Source organism: Lissotriton vulgaris, unplaced genomic scaffold, assembly GCF_964263255.1.
Source record: "Lissotriton vulgaris unplaced genomic scaffold, aLisVul1.2 SCAFFOLD_1067, whole genome shotgun sequence".
Classification (NCBI taxonomy): Eukaryota; Metazoa; Chordata; class Amphibia; order Caudata; family Salamandridae; genus Lissotriton; species Lissotriton vulgaris.
In genome coordinates this window covers 525809-541296 of record NW_028243062.1, presented here as the reverse complement: position 1 = coordinate 541296, position 15488 = coordinate 525809, and the positions used below count along the sequence as shown (strand labels likewise).

Below are 15488 nucleotides of genomic sequence, written 5' to 3'. Positions count from 1 at the left end.
GAGCGCATGTGAGGTCTGCAAATTCATCCATCAGCCAAAGTCAAACCCACCTCCCAACAGGCTTTCGTAGCTTCCGAATCGAAGACTCCTTCAACAGTGACCAGCTACATCAAGACTCCTAGAAAAATACAAAGATGAGAGCAAAGAGCAGGGCCTACATTTTTTAATGCCAGATGGAATGTTATTTTCTAATATAGATCTAAATATATATATATATAATATGTATATAAAATATGCATTATCTTTACATAAACATATAAAACATCAGCAAAAAGTGTACATCAGTTTTTTTTCACATCTAAACGACTCACATGGAAGAAGGTGCGTAGGGTTCAACATTCATAGGACTTTCTTCAGAGCCGGACACGTTTGAGGAAATGTTCCAGGGTGTAGTCTCCAAGAAATGCTCTTTTATCAAGAATACATAGACATAGCTTACATATGGCAAAAGTAGAGCAATGCTTCTCGCACCAGAATAACTTTCATTCTGAAACTGACTGCAACCAAAGACGTATGGAGGGGGATTGTGGTAAAAAGCTCCACAGGCAGATCCACTGAAATTATGCAGGAATGGGCGCAAAATTATGTATAAAATTATGCAGTATAAAGCTAATAATGGTTTCACTATTTTGTCTTTTTAACCCTTTAATACTGTCAGAAAGGTGACCAGTTAACCTCACATAGAGTCCCCAACTGGGCTACACCGAGAATGGCACTTTTTAAAAGTAACCTTTGATTTTTTGTGAAAGCTACCGATTGTTTTCAAACCTCTAAATTATGCAGCAGATGATGGATTATGTGGCACACTTACTAAATCCACTAGTATGGGGAAAACACCACAGCCACAGAACTGCGTAAATTCAGTGGCTTTGTTCATGGGTTAACTACTGACTGGAGACAGTTCACCTGCTCCTCAAGGGTCCATAACTGGCGTAGATCCTCTGCACAGATCTCTACAATTCTTCTCATATTTCCGGTCTGAACTCTTTGAAAACTCTACCCCACAATTAGAATGCTGCTGTTAAATATCTAAAAAAACGACAGTTCCCTTTTCTTGAGTTTTATAGAGGTATCAAACCACATTTTTAAGAAATACTCCTGTGAATGTGCGTATTCTCATCAGTCCACCGTTGCGTAATAATCTTTGATGTATTCTTTGTGCTGTTGGCTTTTAATTTAATTTTCTTTGATAGATTGCTTTTGAAAATGTTATATTTGTAAATTAGTCAATCTCTTTGCAATTCTGGATACAATATATGGCTTATCCTTGAACTTGGTGGTAGAAAATCCTTCAGAGGTTTGATACCTCTATAAAACTAAGAAAAGGGAACTGTCGTTTTTTTAGAGTACCTAAAACCCCATCCCTTTTTTCTTTGAAAGGGTTTCTCCTTTAAAATTTCTTTAGCTGTTAAATATCTGCCTCTTTTGTGGTCTGGCACTGTGTTTGTTAAAAGAACAGAAAAAAGCAAAACCGGTAAGCAGGTTGTGACACAGCTGGTATAATTACTTCCTGAAATGCTACTACCCTTGTTATGAGACCTAGATCACTTCTTTCCATAAGGACATTGGTACAAAGAATTGGTTGCCAAAGACCAGGGCTGTGATTTTGAGTTTGGCAGATGCGTTAATCTGATTTCTCGTCCACCTGATTACAAATGCATTATATACTATGGCCCTTGTAATAGGGAGGACAGATATCTGTAGTGTTTGTGATGGAGTGCCCGTCCACCAAGCTATAAATCAGGGCGACGGCCCGATTAAGAGCTTGGCCGGTGGATGACTTCATCACAAAAGTGGTGGATATCCTGATTGCTATATTACAAGTGCATGCTAGCTTATGGCACTTAAAATATGGTAGATGGGACTCCGTCACTTTGTGATTGAGCATCAAGTCCATCAAACTCTAAATAAGGCTCATTGTATGTGGGCACAATGACAAACTACACTGCTTGGAATGTTGTTTTTATATAACGGGCCTTGCGTTTCCAAGAGAACAGCCCTTACAGGAATTAGCCCAAAAATTGAGCATGTTGTGTTATCTCTGTTGGGGTCACTTTAAGATAAGACTAATTCTGTGGAGCCCTCCTTTTCCAATATAACATTCCTATCATGCTAAAGAAGCAGCAACGCATCTGCCATGGTCAATTTCTGCATTGCTCACAAAGCATGAAATAATAACTTGGAGAGATCACATTCAACACAGCAACAACTCTTCCCTAAAACACTGGGCCAGTAACTCCACAAACGGCCCACTGACTTTCTGGAATGTGCAAGATGTTGTGGGTGACTAGTGAGTATTCCTGTGCTCAAGATTTGTAACACTGAAGGCGAATCTGAAAGTTTGTTGCAGTCAGGGCCCTGGCCAAAGATTCTAAAACCTGAAAACATGTATCACGGCATGGAGGCAATGGCTCAAAAAACAAAGAACAGAGCAGATTTTTATATCAGGCAGTTCTTGCACAGTAAATATATTTGTAGGCGACTGCCACCTGCGACTGTTAACCCAACCAACAGTATCCCTAAATATAAAGACCTTTCAAGAGACAGTTCTACACTTCAATCTGTCTTACACATCTCCCGATTGTCTATCTTTTCCTCTCTCCTCCCATCTTGCAGTGTCCTTGTTTAGAAAAAGGCAGTCCTGCACACTTTGGCTCTGACTACGCGTGTTGTCTGGTACTGTTGGCTGAGCGGACTGTGGCTTTCAACACATAAGCTGTGATTTTTTTTAAATTTAAACAAGAGGAGCCAAAGATGAGTCTAATGCTACCATTAAGAAGGGGCGATGTTACAAAACAAGGGGACATTCGCGTGAAACATAAGCCATATTGCCAATAACTCTTCCTCTTTTATCTGCTGTGCACATCAGGGGAAGTGGTAAGCAGCTTTTCCCCTGGCCAATATTTCTAGTGATTTCTTAGCATATATATTCACTAAAAACATTTAACAGTTTTCCCTTGTCTAAAGTGGTCGTTACATTCCTATTTCATTCAGGCAGTTTGGGACATCTTTAATCCCATGGAGGGGTCTTTGCAGTTCCAAATCTGGCGTCCATCTTGGTTATGTCACGGAGCTTACTTTTTCAAAGTTTTGTTCTCTTATTACAGGTTTTGGCACAGTCTGCCAAGGGACATGGCAAAGTCCCTTGGCCTTTATTTCAAACCATGGTCATGTATGCACATATTTTCCTATGCACCGCTACTCCTCACTCCAGCTGATGGCAGCTTATGGCAGCAAATGGATGAAGGAATTGGTTGTTGTGTTTTTCTTTTACCCGCTTGACAGGTGATCAAAGGTGAGGCTTTCTGTCAATTTGCCAACACATCCAGCTCCCGCTTCCTGCTGGTGGCAGTGACAACACAAACTGGGAAAGTAGGCAGACGACCATCTCCGCCTGTGGTACAGGGAGACATCAGCCTCAAAGATCTACAAGATGACGACCACAGGCCACCAGCAGCTCTAAGGTGGGAAGGTTTTCCCCTTCTGATCATCTCCGACGGTCATCACATCTGGGAGAGGAGAAAGAACCCCAAATTAAACCATTTATAAATTATTGGTAACAAGTTGATTAGTTAAACCAGTGTCTCTTACATATTTTAATATCAATGCATATTTAGTCACTGGCCTTTTTCTAAGGCAAAGAAAATAAGTTACTTACCTGTAATTGTAGTTTTCCACTATTGGTATCCTTCATAGATTCACATGCTTAAATTATTTCCCGTCGAAGTGGGAGTGCCACGGTATCATTAGAAAGCAGTATAATGTTAAACATAGTCTGGGAAAGAGACAAAGCCTATAGTAACACATCTCTGTCATTTAAAAGAGACTAAATTTCAACCAGTCAGGTTGTAACACTCTCTAGAGCATTCCCCTCAGAGGCTTCTGTCGCTCAGATTTTAAGAGCATAAGTGTGAACATGTGTCAGTACCTAGGAGAAGGCGAACCTCTCATGGGGAGGAGGGTGCGTCGCATGCAAATCTATGAAAGATACCAATACTGGAGAACTACAGTTATAAGTTACTAATTTTCTTCACCAGTATTGGATCTTTCATAGATTCACATGCTTGAATTAGATTAAATAGCAGTCAAATAGCACATTTTATCCAAACAATAAAATAAATGTGTACGTATATGTTTATATATAGACATGTACAAATATATAAACAATGTGAAATGTGCACACTACATTAGAGGATGGCAGGGTATCACTTACTATCATGGCTCACCTTTACTGGAAAAGATCCCGTAACACCGCCTGGCCCACTGCCCCATCTCTGTGGACTGTGAAATCCCAGCAGTAGCACTGTGTAAAGGTGTGCCCACTTTTCCAGGTCGCTGCTCTAAAGATATCTTGGATAGACACACCAGCAAATAAAGCTACCAAAATCAATATAATTCTGGTAGAATGAGCTTGCCCATTCGTCTGTAATGGTGTGCCAGTGTTTTGATAATAAAATTGTATGGCATTAGTTATCCATCTAGCTTTGCTTTGTTTAGAGAATGGATAACCTCTTCTAGGAGCACAGTATGCCACCAACAACTGATTGGATTTGTGGAATTGTTTTGTCTTGGCAAGGTAAAACTTCAGGCATTACTTGACATCCAAGGAATACAATTTCATTTCTGCTACATTCTTCGCTTCAGGGAAGAATGTCTTCAGAACTCTTGGTTCATTTAAGTGGAAGTCTGATGGAACTTTAGAAATGAATTTTGGAATCGTTCGCAGAATCACCATCATTCCTGAACTGTAGGAAAGGTTCTTGAATGGTGAATGCCTATATTTCTTTAAACGAAGAGAGTGTCCCAAGAACCAGAAAGGACTGGGTATTGTACTATAGCAAAAAATGAGATTCCTTTCTGTGTTATTTTACTTTAGGTTTTTGTGACCAACTGGTCTACTTTCAAATTTTAAATTGCTTATATACTAATAGACGTTTCAGGTACTTATTATACACAACACTGAAAAAGTATCTTTCTCTCAACATTTATTTTTAAAGTGTTAAAAACATATATATAAAATTCATCACAAGACATTTCATATCCAACATATAATCGTGAGCATTTCCCTAGTCTAATACAAAATCAATCCTATTCTTTTTTAATGCTCAAAGAAACAAATTAAAACAGTAATTCATACAGTTAAAAGCTATTCAATGTATACTATCGTGGGTTGTCCCCTGTCGACGCATTTCGGTGCAATATGATCTTTTTTGCACATTCTTCAGGACAGAACTTCTGATATGGTACTTTCTAAAAATGAATATAAAAAACAATTAGTATCTTATTATGTTGAGAGTTTATTTTCATCTATACAGTGTTGGGCCCTCATTGTACCTAGTCTTAATCTCTCTAAACATTAGAAAGAATATCTTACTTAGACTGCTTTAACGTCAGTTGTTCCCACTTCTTGTCAGGTTTATCCGTCTTAGATTTCACTATGTGTCAGGTTCATAAATTTGTGGAACATAGAAAGGACTGGTTGGCCTTATTTCTGATTATCTTCCTTATCAAAGTTATAAAGACAGACCCCGTTGTTTTCTCACTTACTTAAAAAACAGGAGGATTATGTTCTGCATGTCTGTGGTAGTTCTTTGCGTCTTTGATTTAGCGCATGGTACCTGGCGCGGGGACTTCTTACTGGTCCACCTATTAGATAAAATAGCAGTGGAAAATGTATTATCTAGTAGATTCATTTATCAGTATTCATTGCTGATACTGATGGCCTTTTGGATTACATACCTTAGAAAAGATTTCTTTCAATCCTTATATTCGGTATATATACAGGTCTTCACTTTGTCATGACAACTTTTAGCTGGGTACACGTTTATATGAAGAAATCTTGTATCCCAGAACCTGTTTTTGTGAAAAATGCATGCGCTTAGTATTTTTAATAATATTCACAGCGGGTCGCTGTTTATTTCTACCCTCTATTTTTCGAACTATGGTGTCTTTAACTTATGTTGTAAATGTACTCATTTCTCATCACACAACTCTATTCCTCTTTTTTATTTATGGTCAATTAATGGGACGATTAGAGTATAAATACCGCGACCCGCCATCCCTCAAAACATCACCGGAAAGGAGAGCGGACGTGTCGACGGCGAGGGGCGCAAATATACAAGTAAGTTATCGGGAGGGGAGGGCTTTGATATTTTAACTGTTACTCGAAGGGAGCAACCCCGCCCGATAGCTTAACTTTTTAATTGAGCTACCCTAACACCGACATGGAGACCTGAATATAATGGGAAAAACTAATTGTGTCTCCTTTGCTTAATATAAATAGAAGCCTAAATAACTAAGTCACCCTATAACAATAGCAACGAATAAATAGGGGGAGGAATATTAGAGACAGCAGTAAGTAAGCGGTCTCAAGGTCTTAATTTGGAGTATACAGCCGATCTTTTTCATTACACCCGAGGGAGTCACTCTAAAAAATTGAACCCCATAAATAAAAAAGAGGAATAGAGTTGTGTGATGAGAAATGAGTACATTTACAATATAAATTAAAGACACCATAGTTTGAAAAATAGAGGGTAGAAATAAACAGCGATCCGTTGTGAATATTATTAAAAATACTAAGCGCATGCATTTTTCACAAAAACAGGTTCTGGGATACAAGATTTCTTCAAAGTGAAGACCTGTATATATACACCGAATATAAGGATTGAAAGAATTTTTTTCTAAGCTATGTAATCCAAAAGGCCATCAGTATCAGCAATGAATACTGATAAATGAATCTACTAGATAATACATTTACACTGCTATGTTATCTAATAGGTGGGCCAGTAACAAGTCCCCGCGCCAGGTACCTTGCGCTAAATCAAAGACGCAAAGAACTACCACCGACATGCAGAACATAATCCTCCTGTTTTTTAAGTAAGTGAGAAAACAACGGGGTCTGTCTTTATAACTTTGATAAGGAAGATAATCAGAAACCAGTCCTTTCTATGTTCCAGAAATTTATGAACCTGACACATAGTGAAATCTAAGACGGATAAACCTGACAAGAAGTGGGAACAACTGACGTTAAAGCAGTCTAAGTAAGATATTCTTTCTAATGTTTAGAGAGATTAAGACTAGGTACAATGAGGGCCCAACACTGTATAGATGAAAATAAACTCTCAACATAATAAGATACTAATTGTTTTTTATATTAATTTTTAGAAAGTACCCTATCATAAGTTCTGTCCTGAAGAAGGTGCAAAAAAGATCATATCGCACCGAAACGCGTCGACAAGGGACCACCCACGATAGAATACATTGAATAGCTTTTAACTGTATGAATTACTGTTTTGATTTTGTATTAGACTAGGGAAATGCTCACGATTATATGTTGGATATGAAATGTCTTGTGATGAATTTTATATATATGTTTTTAACACTTTAAAAATAAATGTTGAGAGAAAGATACTATTTCAGTGTTGTGTATAATAAGTACCTGAAACGCCTGTTAGTATATAAGCAATTTAAAATTTGAAAGTAGACCAGTTGGTCACAAAAACCTAAAGTAAAATAACACAGAAAGGAATCTCATTTTTTGCTATAGAATGCCTATATTTCACCAACTTGTCTTTCTGATGTTAAGAGCCAGCCGAAGAGCCAATTTCCAGGAGAGAAATGTAATGTCCACTTTGTGTATGGGCTTCATGCTTTTCTTTAGCTGAGAAAGCACAGCGTTTAGTTGCCAAAGCGGAGGAGGACATCTCACTGGCGGGTAGACCCTTAACAGACCCTTGAGAAATTGCTTGATGAGTCTGCTAGACCATAGTGATGGTAATGCAGATGATCTTCTGAAGTGGTATATGGCTGCTAAGTGAACGTTAATCAAAGACTGAGCAAGACAGGACTGTGCCAGATGTAGCAAGTAAGGAAGGCTTACTTCTGGTGTAAATGACACTAGGTTCCCGCTTGACAGTTGACACCAGGTGCAAACCCGCTTCCATTTAAGACTGTAATTCTTGTTCGCACTATCGGCCCTAGCTCTGGCTAGAATATCTCTGCATTCTCCTGAGATATTCAGATGCACAAAATCATGAATTCAGGAGCCAAGCTGATAAGTGTAAGGGCCTTAGATTGTCATGAAGTACTTGGCCATGGCTCATTATCAGTAGAGGCAGAAGTGGATGTGCGGTCTGGTCTCTCTGATAGAAGTAGCTCTGTGAACCAATGTTGCCTAAGCCATTTCGGAGCTATCAGAACGATCCTGCAGGGCTCAGCCTTCATCCTCATGAGAACCCTTGCGAGTAGAGGAGTCAGAAGAAAATTGTATGCACAGATTTCCGAACATTTGATCGAAAACTCATTCTCCCATGACCCTGGTTGTGGATTCCATCTTGCATAGACTTGGCAGTTCTGATTCTTGGTGGTTGCAAACAGGTCCAGATTTGGCTTGCTCCATTGGTAGAGTTTTCTCCAGGACTTCCTGATTTTGTTCCCACTTGTGGCAGGTACTTCTAATTCTGCTCAGCATATTAGCAATGAAATTTGCTTTCCCGGCACATGTTCCGCTGTAACCTGATGACAGATCGACCACTTTCAAATCCTTTGTGTCGCTTGAGACAGCACTTAGGATCTTGAGCCCCCTTGTTTGTTGATATTACGCATTGTGGGAGGGTTGTCGGTGCAGATGGTCACTGCAGACATTTGCATTCTGAGCAGCAAGGCTTGTAAAGCTAAGTGTACAGCCTTGAGTTCCAGAATGTTGATTAGTAGAAGTAACTGGGATGGTTCCCATTTGTCACTGACTTACAAATCTTGGAGTTGAGCTCCCCAAACCTCTAAGGAAGTGTCTGTTGAGATGGCCAACCGGGAAACTTGACGGAGGAATGTTAGGTCTGTGGAGAAATTTGCCTCTCGAATCCACCAGAAAAGAGCTGTGCTCATCCCCAGGGTGACAAGAACTATATAGTCAAAATAACTGTGTTTGTATCCATTGCCTGTCCAGTTCCTTTTGCAATTGTCACAGCCAAAGGTGGCAGAGTGGTACTAAAGAAATGCAGTAGGACATCATCCCTAGCAGGAATTTGAAATGGTGAACAGAAAGTGGCCTTTTTCCATGCACTAAACAGGCCAAGTACAGTAATCTTGTCCATCTTTCTGGAGTTGAAAATGCTTTGTTCTGCACTCTATCCAGTGTAGCCCCCAAAACAGTAATCCTCATGGATGGCTGAAGGGCTGAATTTTTTTGTGTGCAACTTGAGGCCCAATTTGCTGAAAAGGTGTAAGCATGCGTTGCTTGACCTCTCTGTGGATTGATGGGAAGGTGCCTTCACCAGCCAGTCATTGAGGTACAGAAAGACATGGGATTTTTCTTGTCTTAAGAATGCCACAATTGGAGCCAGGCACTTTGTGAAAATGCATGGGGCGGAGTTTAGATCGAATGGGAGGACTTTGAACTGATAATGGCTGCTGGTACCTGTGTATATATAGATTTTGGAGATCTAATGTCATATAATCTCAGTGGTTTACAAGCTGTAGGATATCTTAGAGCAAGACCGTGAGACATGTCTGTTTCCTGAGTTATTGGTTCAGTTTTCTTAGGTCTAGGATAGGTCTCTATTCCCCTCACTTCTTCTGGACTAAGAAGAAATGGGAGAAGAAACCTGTTACCTTCTCGTTTGCAGGGACTCGTTTTATGGCTCCTTTGCTGAGCATGGTCTGGACTTCTAATCTGAGAAAATGCAGATGTTTTGGTTGGATCTGCTGGGATGGAGACAGGGGTGGTTTTTAAATGAATTCCAGTGTGTGAATGATTGTAATCAAATCCAGTATTCATTGGTCTGTTGTTATTCTCTTCTATTCGGAAAGAAGTTTTGGAAATATTGCCTCAGAGACATGCCAGATAAAATTAAGGTGTAGCTGGTGCCTGTAATACGTCACTGTTGACATCCTGTGTCCTTGCCCTGGCAACCCAGCTTTCGTCTCTGGATCTGCCTTGTGTAGGCAGCCTGAAGACGTTGTCAATGTTGATATTGCAGGCGAAACTGCTGTCATCCAGGTTGGTATGATGGGTACCTGCATTGTTGTAAGAGAAGTGCACTTTAACTTGCGCACCACTAAAAGTAATTTTTTGATATGCAGGGTACCCAGTGACTTGGCGGTATCAGTATCTGTCTTATTGGGTTGGAGGGTGTAGTCAATGTGCTACCTAAAGAGGGTTTTGTCGTCATGTGATTGGTCTAGTATCATGCTTTGCACCTCTGGTCTGGAGGAAGTGCCTTTTCAACAACCCTGTAATCGTAGGACTGCTACTCCTGCCAACTGTCTAAAACCTGTGGATGCAATGTCCATGTCTCAATCAATTATTATTTCGGAGGATGGATGCTCTCCTTCTATCCAACCACATTTTGCGGTCATACTTTCTGAGCACTGTCAACTAGATTGCTGCTTGCTCTGTGAGTGCTGACATTGAAGAGAAGCACTTCCTCATATTATTCAGGTAACTACCTTCCTTATAAAGAGGTGCTGAGATTGGTGCTGATGGATTATTGGAATGGCGCTTGGCCATTGGTTGACTACTGAGTTCTGTTTTGGGTGTCCAATGAGGCAGGCTGTAGAAATTTCCAAGGCCTTATATTTTTTGTCCAGGCGTGGAAACACTGCAGCCACTGTGGGTGTTTTTTTTGTTGTCTTTAGAACTTCTTCTCAAATGAAGTCTATGTTAGGTATAGCTTTGATGCTCTTACGGAAGGGTTCCTTAAAATTGTAGAAGAAGCAGTCAGCTTGCTTTGCTATTGGAAGGTCAAACCTTTTTGCTGCGCTCTCTATGAGATTATGGAAAGCTCCTATATCTTCAGAATGAGATAATCTTTCCACTCAGTGTAGATATTTCAAAGTTCCCCTTCTTCCAGGTCATCATCTGAAGACGAGGTGCCATGCATAGGTAAGGTTCTGGACTGTGGAAAATGCCTTAAGAAGGCAACTGTTGGGATGTTTTGTGGAGTTTTCGATGTGGAAGGTTGTAATGTAGGAGTTGTAGGAGGAGATGTTACCTCTTAAGAGTGGTAACTGTGGGTGGAAAGTGCTTATGATAATCTGCCAGGATCATTTACAAGACCGAGACCAATGCTCTTGCTATGCATTTCCACATTCCTCCTGGTACTGTTGCTGCTGATATGGCTGGAATTGTTCCTGGTAATGTAAGACCTCTTGCTGAGGATGGGAATACTCCTGGCCATAATACTCTTCCTCCTCGTCATCTTCCTGCTGATATTTCACATTCAGCTACGTGCTGCATGCAACCCTAAAGGGACCATCATCATCTGAGTCATCCTCATCCAGGAGAAATCACTGGGTGGCAAGGGTGACATCTTGCTTGGGGATGTATGTTCTGGAATCAGAGATATGGTTTTACCCATTTCTTTTTGTTTTTTTCTGGGATTCTTCCTTCGTCATTGATGTTGTCAAAGACGTCGATGGCGGTTTCACCGGTAATGCCATTGGAATTGGTTTAGCTGTTGATGGTGTCGTCGAGGCAGAGACCAGTTTACGGTCAAAGGGATGAGCGCCGTAGACTATATCGTCTGTGGTCGTTGACTGTGATTCAATCACAATCATCGTTGTCACCGTCGTTATAGTCGACATTGTTATCACTATTATCGACCTTGTTGCCCTAGGCCCTTTAATTTTGAAACATACCAGAGTATTTTTTTTTTACAAAGAAACCGATCATAGGTTTCAACCAATCAGATTGGCCCACCCTCTAGAACACTCTTGTGAGAAGCTTCACTTCATCAGATTTTCAAAGCACAAGTGTAGGAGATACACCCAGAAAAAGAGAGCAAAAAAGGTGAGCTTCCTAGGAGAGGCTGGTGGGTCGCATGTGAATCTATGAAAGATTCCAATACTGGAGATCTACAGTTACAGGTAAGGAACTTATTTGCTTACTCCAGGATTGGAACTTTCATCGATTAACATGCTTAAATCAGATTAAATAGCAGTTGTAAAGCACTTCTGGAGCGGTTGACCTGCTGCTCGATGGCAATATGGAATGGTGCTGGATATCCATCGAACACTGCTTTGCCTAGAAAGAGGATAGCCCTTCAGTGGTGCACTGTAAGCCACAAAGAGTTAATTAGACTTGTGAATGCCCTTAGTAATTTGTAAATAGACTTTTAAGCATCAGCTGTTGCAGTAGGAGCTGGAAAAAATGTTCTGAAGATGAGGAGCTCATTTAAATGAAAGCCTGAAGCGACTTTAGAAATGAACTTAGGGTTCATACAATGGACCACTCTATTGTCATGAAATTGCATGAAAGGTTCCTGAATGGTTAGGATACTAACTCCCCTGGCAGACATTAAAGCTACGAGGAGAGCAACTTTTCCACGAAATTACTTTCAAATCAGCTCTGTGGATGGGCTCGAACAGGTGCTTTATAAGCTGTGAGAGGACATATTGAGGTGCCAGAGCAAAGGAGGAGGTCTGACTGGTGTAAAAACCCTAAACAGCCCTTTGAGTAATTACTTAGCAATTCTAGTGGACCATAAGGAAAGCAAGGTAGATCTCCTATAGCTAGAGATAGCTGCCAAGTGGACCTTAAGGGATGCATGAGCCAATCCTGATCTTGCTAAGTGAAGGAGATAATGGAAAATCTCGAGGCGAAGAAAAGAGTGGATGCACGTTAGCTTGCTGGCGCCAAATGCAAAAACGCTTTCAATTAAGGTGTTAGGTTTTGTTAGAACTTTCTGCTCGGGCTCTGGATAGTATTTCCCTGCAGTCTGAAGACAAGTTCAGATGGTCAAACTCATTGTGCTCACGAGTCAGGCGATAAATGGAGGGATTTGGGGTCCGGATGGAACACTTCACCCCAGGACAGTTTCAACTGGATGTGAGGTTGCTCCGAGAGAAGAAGAAGCTCCGTAAACCAGAGCTGGCATGGCCAGGACGGGGCTATGGGGTTCATCCTGCATGGTTAGGCCTTCATCTTCATGAGGACTCTTGGGAGGAGAAGAATGGGAGGAAAGGCATGGGCAAAGATGCCGGACCATGCCATTGAAAATGAATTTTCCTATGATCTCCGATGGGGATGCCAACTTGCGAAGAACTGGCATTTCTTATTCTGGGGAGGGGGGTCACAGAGAGGTCAAGACTTGGCTTGCCCCACTGGAGAAAGATGCTGTTGAGAGTTTTCTGATCCACTTCCCATTTGTGACAAGATGATCTTAGTCTGCTTAGTATGTTTGCTATTGTGTTTTGCTTTTCAGGAACATGTTCCGCTTGTAGAGACACTCCGTTGTGAATAGCCCACTTTCAGATGCACTGTATCTGTTGAGAGAGGAGGTGTGATCTTATGCCGCTTTGCTTGTTCATGTACTGGATCGTGGTCATATTGTCCATCCAGATGAGTACCGCCGAGTTCCTTATTCTTGGAAGGAAAGCCTGGAAGGTGAGCTAGACTGCCTGGAGCTACAGCAAATATGAAGAAGGAGATGAGCTTTTACCACCAGCCACTGACCCGCAGGTCCTAAAGGTAAGCTCCCCATGGGAAGCGGCAGTAATTATGACCAACAGAGAAGGCAGTCTCAGGAACGACAGACAGGCAGATAGATTTTTTCAATGCGTCCACCAAGATACGGCATTGATCATGGCCGGAGTGATGGTGAGTAGATCGTAGATTGCCTGTAGCCACTGTTTTGTCTAGTTTCTCCTGGAGGGGACACATCCTTAGACGGCTGAATGGAACCAGGGGGTGCACAATGACATCATCCCCAATAGGGCTTTGGAAAGGCAAACTGAAAGAGACCCTTTTTTTCTTATCAGTTCTGCTAAGGACGTTAGTTTTAATTGCCTCACCACTGAAGAATATGCTTTGTTGAGCAATGAATGGAGCATTGCTCCTAGGATAGGGATAGTTTTTGAAGGATGCAAGACTGCCTTTCTTGGATTCAGGCTAAGGCCCAGCTTGTTGAACAGTGTTGCACAGGCTGCCGTTGATGCCTGTGCTGCTCGAAAGGACGGCGCCTTGACTAACCCAATTGTCATATATGGGAATACTTGGTGCCTTTGTTTTCTTCGGAAAGCTGCTATCGAGGCCAAACACTTTGTAAATATTTGAGGGGCAGATTTAAGGCCAAAAGGAAGCACTCTGAACAGGTAATGGCTCCTGGCTATTGTAAATCATAGGAACTTTCTGTGGGATGGGTATTTTGAAACACGCACACTGAAGGCTACAATGGTAAATGTTTCCGCTGTGGGGCAGAAAATGCTGATATAGAACACATTTTTTTTGTTGTGTTAAATTGACTTTGTTTTTGCGAGATATGGAACGTTTTTTATCTAACATCTTAGGGGATTCACTCCGTATCACTCCCACTTTGATGCTCCTAGGGATGGGGCCCTCTGTCTCAAAAGGTTGTAGTATGTATAAACACAGAATGTTCTTAATTGTAGCAATGACTGTGGCCATGTATGCATTGCGGGGGATTGGTTATGTCCTAAACCACCAAGGTTTGATGTTTGGAGGGCAAAAATGTATAGATTAGCCAGTTTGGAATCTTGTCTATATTCATTAAAGGGGGAAAGGAAACGGAAATTGGGGCTTATAATATGGGACCTTTTTCTTGTTTATATGAATAATTGAGGGTATTATTACGTAATCTATACTACTATAATAAAGCAGAAACGTTCAGGCTTTGAGGCGGGTAAACGCGGGAACCACTGTGCCAATCTACACACCCGATACACCGTTGAAATCGGCAGGGTGTGTAGATGGTTATAGGCGATATTAACTTTAAAAATAAACCTTAATAAAAAAATTAATTTAAAAAAAAAAGAAGTTCCCCCAAAGTAGCGCCGGCCGCGAGGTGCGTCGTCACGTTAGGAGCAGGGGAGGAGCGGCGTCCCAGGAGCTGCGGTCATGGCGCGGGGGAGAAGTGGTGACGTCAGCAGCAGAGGACCGGCGAAGGAAGATGAGCGGCGGACATGGCGTAGGGGAGGAGCGGTAGTGCGAGCTGACAGGCAGGAGCAGCGCCAGCGGAGGTAAGTGAACTCATGTAGGGGCAGGCGGGGGTCGGGAAGAGCGGAAGAGTTGAAGAGCAGAACCAAGAAAGGGAATTGTTTACAGAAGGATAACCTTCCCGTAGTGAGCGACTCATAATGAGCTCTCAATGCATATTAACTCGGGAAACATTTGAGGGGTTTTAAACATAATCCTGAACAAATAGGGATTGCCATAAATAAAGGAAGTATGGTGCACGATTACTCCTAGGGAGTGCTCAGTGTTTGTGGCGACCCCTATACTTCATTTGCATGCCATGGTCACACAGGGGCACCCGACGACTGTAGGCCGCTCCCTGTGCCCCCAGCTCTCACTTCTGGTCCTTTATTCAGGAGCTGCCAGCGCAGCTCTGCCGCGCACTATGAATTTGTTCCATTCACACAAGTCCGGAACAACCATTTTCTATTGGGTAGAGAAGGGCCCAGCGACGCCAAATCCGCACGTCTGAGGATGCCAAAGGTCGTGCCCAGAGACCGCCCAGCCCATCGTCCAA

At 41.7% G+C, this 15488-nt stretch overlaps 1 protein-coding gene across 3 annotated transcripts in view; it reads right to left on the bottom strand.

Annotated features, from left to right (window-relative positions):
* Positions 1 to 2425: 2425 nt before the first annotated feature.
* Positions 2426 to 15488, bottom strand: part of LOC147668719 (vascular endothelial growth factor A-like) — a 298705-nt gene continuing 285642 nt past the window's right edge. Inside the window, exon 7 of one of the 3 annotated variants that reach the window (XM_086948483.1) lies at positions 2426 to 3509. In XM_086948483.1, coding sequence (XP_086804609.1) covers positions 3488 to 3509 — 22 coding nt within the window. In that variant the 3' untranslated portion in view covers positions 2426 to 3487. The remainder of the gene's footprint in view (positions 3510 to 15488) is intronic. The other 2 variants (XM_086948481.1, XM_086948482.1) reach the window with 2 other exon arrangements.